Source organism: Xyrauchen texanus, chromosome 25 (assembly GCF_025860055.1).
Source record: "Xyrauchen texanus isolate HMW12.3.18 chromosome 25, RBS_HiC_50CHRs, whole genome shotgun sequence".
NCBI classification, from domain to species: Eukaryota; Metazoa; Chordata; class Actinopteri; order Cypriniformes; family Catostomidae; genus Xyrauchen; species Xyrauchen texanus.
Genome location: NC_068300.1, coordinates 10,561,088 through 10,567,305, shown reverse-complemented (window position 1 = coordinate 10,567,305; position 6,218 = coordinate 10,561,088). Strand labels below are relative to the sequence as shown.

The following is a 6,218-nucleotide window of genomic DNA, read 5'->3' as shown; positions in this document are numbered from 1 at the left end:
TTCAGAGTTGTAACTTGACAATGGGCCTTTTTAAGCAGCCCCATATATGTATCAAGCAGTTAAAGATGTCTGTCTAGAGCATGAATATATACAAAAATAATCCAAAATAGTCCAGATGGGTCCCCTATGGCCACAGTAGGACTTGTTTATCCTGATCTCACTCTAAATATATGGAGCACAAGTGGGCGTGGCCAAGGTTGCATTGATGTTTTTTTGCTGCAGAGCGTAGGGTAGTTGCTGAAGTAGAGAACGAGGCAATTTTGGGTTAAATAAATGCTTTTATTGCATTATTGATTAAGTTTTGAGTTCTGAAATTTAAAGTAGGTTTTTATTGTAGAAGATATCTTATATATCAAAATGTCAAGGAAAATGTGATTCCTCATGACATGGCTCCTTTAAAATTCTTTATTTCTTACCAAACTGGCAAATTGTCATTTTGTATTTTAAGCATTAACAGCGCACAATTTAGTATGACACTCTTGTTTGTTCTTCACTTTGACCTCAACTTTCTATCTTCCCATTTCTTCGTCACCTTTCCCTCATACACTTTCCTGTTAATAAGCACTAAACTGTGAATATGTGATCACACATCACTGCCCAGGGGTCAAGTTCACGCTCTCAGCTGATCCTCAAACAGCCATGAGTCTCTCTCTGTCTTCACGCATGAGCCATAACTCGTCAGAGAACACGCATCCCTCCCCAGTGATTCAGCTCCTCTGCTGACAGCACAGCAAAAGCTGACACAGTTGTCATAGCAGCAGCTCATGACAAACACCCAGTTGCATGAGTATATAGACTGTTCTGTTGGATGCTGGGATCTGAGAATCATTCACATGACTGGAGCCGTTTTACTTTACAGGAACAACCTGTCAACTTTCTATCTTTTTGCAGTTGCAACCCCCACTATAACAAGTCTAATGTACTGTTGCGTTTATAGTGTTTACAAATGTTTTATTTTTTTTTTTGGCAAAAGTTTTACCTTTTAGGGGTACAACAGATTTCACTGGAGCAGTACCCTCAAAGGTACAACCACTGTATCTTTTTTTACACCTTAAAGGAATAGTTCACCCAAAAATGATACATCTCTCATTTACTCACCTTTATGTAGTCTTAAGTTTATTTGACAAAAGCAAGACATCACAACTGGTTTGTCAAGGATAGCACAGTGAACACAGACTTATTTCCATTGTGGTCCTCCTTATTAAACCGCATTGATGGCTCATAATACTCTGCAGGGATGGGCGATGACACTTATTTTCTTTTCAATCAGATACCAAGTACTTTTAGGCCAATATCACCAATATTGATAGCACTACCGATACCTCTATTAAACAGAATTTTTACAAATTATTTGTTTAAAATGTGTAACTTTATTATTACTTACTTTTTTATATATATATGTATGGGCCTAAGCAGAAATGTATTAGGCTGCATTGTTTACCTTTTAAAAATGTGTTAGTATAAGCCACATATAAAACCTCTAAATTAAACATAGATGTTATTATATGGCTACTATTATTAAAACCAAGATACCATATGGATACTACAGTAATGCTGTAGTAAAACCATGGTTAATTATATCAAACCCTTGTTTACTGCCAAAAAGAAGAAAACAAACATGGTTACTACAGTCATGGTTAATACAATACTACTACAATAAATCCATGGTAAGTTTTCATAAGGGTAACATTTATTTATGAGGATTACTGATCATTATCAATGTTTTAAAGTAAACCGGTAAAAATTGTCAAACAAACCCATTATGATACATGTATAGGTTTGTCATTACTTAGAAAAACAGCATCTAGAGTTATTCACACTGTCATTACGCTCTGTTTGAATGAGTGCTGTAACTGAAAGGGTTACCACTGTCTACTGGTGTATTTTAGCATTTCTGTGCATCAAGATGTGCAGATGAAAAAAAAATTCCGGTGCCATGCAAAAATTTGCTTATATAATTATTATTTTCCACTTCGAAGCTTGAGAGATGCATTCATATTCATGTTATCTAAATAATAAGATCACTGGTTAAAAAACTTCAGAATCAATATTTTTATGTGAGGATCGATATTCTTGATACCACATCAGTATCGGAAGTATCATCCCTATACTAGTACTATATGATATATTGTGCCATTGGCTGTCAATACTTGGGCATTGACAGCCAATGGCACAATATAAAAACAAATATGCATATATATATATATATATATAATATCAGTAGTACTATACGACTAGTCTCAAACTCATATGACTTTCTTTCGCAGAATACAAACGAAGTTGTTTTAATGGAGATTTGATGTCTTTTTGTCCATACAATGCAAGTAAATGGTGACCAAAGTTTCAAGCTTGTAAAAGGACATCCAAAAGGCTCCATGGGTTTAAAGTCTAATTGAGCTTGATGATCATGATCACCAATGAGACTGCTGATGTCAAGATGTCACTCTTTCAGGAACAGTATTTCTATAGGCAGTAGTAGAGCATAATTGCCCATGACTTAATTTTTTTTAAACTCATTGGATCTGTACGAATCATTAGTTGGCTTTAGCACAAACAATAGGCACTTTTCTACCATCGGGCCGAACAGCCGCTCATTGAGAAACCATGCGAGTCCATGCTGATCAGCTGGCACGCTTATGGTTTCTTTTTCCACAGTTGTGCTTGAATGTACATTACAAATCCATCAGTTGGTGACAGCATGAGAGGTAAACATGGGCAGAAATTTTTTTTAGGACTGCTTTTCCCCTTATTTCACTCTGCACCGGGAACAGTGGTTGAGGCTCAGGGTTACTGACCAGAAGGTCGGGGGTTCAAGCCCCAGCACCACCAAGATGCCACTGTTGGGCCCTTGAGCAAGACACTTAACTCCAGGTTGCTCCGGGGGGATTGTCCCTGTAATAAGTGCACTGTAAGTCGCTTTGGATAAAAGCGTCTGCCAAAATGCATAAATGTAAATGTAAAAGACACTGCACATGTCACAAAGAGGAAAGCAACAAGAAAAAGGCTAGAGGCTCATTTGCTGAGGGGTTGTGCATTCCACGTACATGAACACACAGAAAGTAAAAGTTCACCAACTAGCTAAAAATGACATTTATTTACTAAATATTTTACAAGCAATTTTAGTTTTCATGAACTAGTTAGCGTTATCTACCTCCCTGATGAAAAAGGCATGTTGAAAAATTATTTACTATACAAGTTAACAATCATCACAACATATACACTAAACGTACCCTTTTTTTTTTTAATTACATTTTATAAACCTCACCTTAGTGAACTTTCCTTGAAACCTTAGTGAACTACCTTGAAACAAATGAGTTGCCTTGGCGTTGACAAATTGACAATCGTGAATCACCACATACTAAAGCAATTTCACCTGCATGGTTAAGCTCAGTTATCTAACCATGCTGAGAAATCCGGGCCAAGAATCGTTTATCATGCCGTGCCGAACCGTGCTCAAGTGGAAATGCTACTAGAACTGTCCCTCACTGTGCTCAGGTCCGTTCTGCCCGATTGTGGGAAAAGTGGCTAATGTAGGACGAGTTGTGCATCAAAATGTAATACTTCGAGTTAGGGGTTTGTTCAAATTATTGAGCAATTATGAAAAGCTATAAACCTCTGACATCCAAGCATGCACTTTTGTCATAGTTTGCGTTGTGTAGACAAACTGAATACACAATATTCAACCATTTTTGCTCTTACACATTTTTAGCCTTCACACACCGTCCCAAAAAGCACTTAATCCTAACAAACATGACAGTACACCTAACCTAATTTTCTCATTGTGGTAGACCATGTCATGCCTATTACTGACAACAAGGCCCATTTAAAAGCAAGCTTTATGCAAAATCTTTGTGGAGCCAACACTGCCTTTCCTCCTTGGGGAAGAACTCTTTTCAGAGTTCAGTCTGAGAGAGAGAGAGAGGAGTTAAATCTGATCTCCACCGCCCCATCGTATGGGTCTGAGAGAGCACAGTGAACGATTAGCTCCCCAGATTAGAGGGGGTTTGGACATCTGAAGAATGATTTGGTTGCTGGGGAAGACCAGGACTACCCTAAAGCCGCCTCCCTACCCTGAGCCATGCCCCCTGGGTGCTTAACCTGACTAGGCACCAATGGGGGTGGATCATTTGTGGAGTAGCTTTGGGGGGAAGGGCCAGAATCGGGACCCTGTCCATGTTGATTTTGATGTTCTTTGAGACTGTACTGATGGGCTAAATCTTGGTTCTTTTTCCACCATGGATCTGCAGAGTCCACCCAAGACTACAAGTGGGGCAACCTGCATACATCCCATGATGTGGAAGGTAAGAGGAAGGGAAGGCAGGGAGTTGCCGTCCTGCAGTCATCAGGGTTGCTGTTGATTGCTGTTTTTCTGTATGAGTCATTTCAAAGGGATTTGGATTAAGTGTTGAGCCCTTGTGTTATGGACTTGTAGGTGTGGCAGTCAATGCTTTTTATTAAAAAGCATCCTGAGTGTCTTGAAACTTCTGCAATTCATAGTTCAGGTGGTTGGAATCATGTTTTGAGGTCTTATAAGAAAGCATGGATTCATGGCAACTCCATCTCTTTTCAATTGTATACAATTAGATGGTTCACATGACTTTTTGCATTGTCAAAAACTGGAGACGCTCCCAATAAACACAATTGGCACTGTTTCAATAGGGTGCAAAAGTGCCCCCTCACACATTTTAGCTGTCTTGGTTCCGAAAGTATTTTTCCCATAGGGATTTTTTTCAATGGGGTTTTCATAAAATCCTCCATAAAAGAGTTCTAAGCCATGAACCAAACCAACCTGCTATGGGGTGAATCACAAGATTATACATTTTGACTTGCAGCAACTAAGTATTTGAAAATCATACTATGTACTGAACGTCTTTAATGAGGACATTAACTACTATCCCACGAAGCATTGCGAATGACGCAACCAAATTGTAAAATGTAAAACTATTGATTTGATAAATATAGAAACAATATATTTTATGTTTATTGCAAAATATCCTGAGATATATAATGTATTTTGAGAGTGTAGTACCACCAACTTGATTGTGTCATGGAAGTGGGCAGTCGCTGCAGAGCTCTTTTGCTGAGCTTTTTATGCTGTGATTATCTGATTGGTGGATTTTCCCCCTTTAGTATCATGGGCAGTGTTGTACTTCTCCAGGAATTCTGCTTTTAAACCATTTTTTTTATTAAGTTGAAATAATAAAACTGATGTCTTAAACAGAAGCATATTCTATTTATTAAGAACGTTGGAGCTCATGTAGGTCTGTCTTTAAAAGTTTTTAAGTTATTGCTACTTTTTTTCCCATAGAGGAATTGAAAATTATGTAATTTTTACTTTTGGAACAAAACTGTTACACTATTTCGCCACATTTGATGTGGCCTTCATTTGATATAGAGTCCCATTTGTCATTTTGTGGTTCAAATAGGTGCTCATGAATGATCCTTTGAATGGGAACCTTTTTGCAAAGCACAAACCGATATGGTTACTGGTACTTTACAGCAGTATTCTACTACCCAAAATTCCATAGTTTACTTACTTATTGTGTTGAAACAGGAAGTTGGGGTGGGACATATTAAAGGGTTTGTCCATTTTCTCCCTTCTAAATATCCAGTAGCCTTTGCTTTACATCACAGCCATGAACCATGATATGCTTCAGTTGGCAGCAGGTGGTATTTGGTTGACCACAATTTGTATACACCATTGAGTGCAACATAAGTCCAAATTTGTGGTTCGTTTTCCCAGAAGAGAAAGATGTGTATATCGACTAAAAGTTTATTTTGTCAACTTGTAGGAGTCCACTAGCATATAGAAGAACGGACATGAACTGAAAGTCACAAAAGTTTGATTTGATGATGTATTTAATGTCATTCTAAGGCCTGGGAGAAGCAAACATCACCATGCCTCTGTGCTTTGAGTGACTATGAGAGGTTCTATAAAAATTGTAGTCTCATGGTTTCCTTCTTTCTCTAGGTGTGCCATCACCCTGACTGTCAGGAACTGAATGGTAAAAGCCCTCTGCACCTGTGTGAGTCATGTGATTCATGCTGTCACCTGGATGAGACTGACAGTATGCACTTTGACAGACACCCCCGATTTGACTTGCAGCCACAAGGTAAACAACCCTAGAGACTCGTACACACTCGAACACCCTCTCATGTTACCTTCCGTCAAACAGGTTTATGCTTCATATAAAAAGACATTCATTCAAAAACACCAG

General features: G+C 38.3%; 1 protein-coding gene across 1 annotated transcript in view; it reads left to right on the top strand.

Annotated features, from left to right (window-relative positions):
- Window positions 1-5,976: 5,976 nt before the first annotated feature.
- Window positions 5,977-6,218, top strand: part of plekhg5b (pleckstrin homology domain containing, family G (with RhoGef domain) member 5b) — a 31,339-nt gene continuing 31,097 nt past the window's right edge. Inside the window, 1 exon segment of the mRNA XM_052092138.1 lies at window positions 5,977-6,113. Coding sequence (XP_051948098.1) covers window positions 6,071-6,113 — 43 coding nt within the window. The 5' untranslated portion in view covers window positions 5,977-6,070.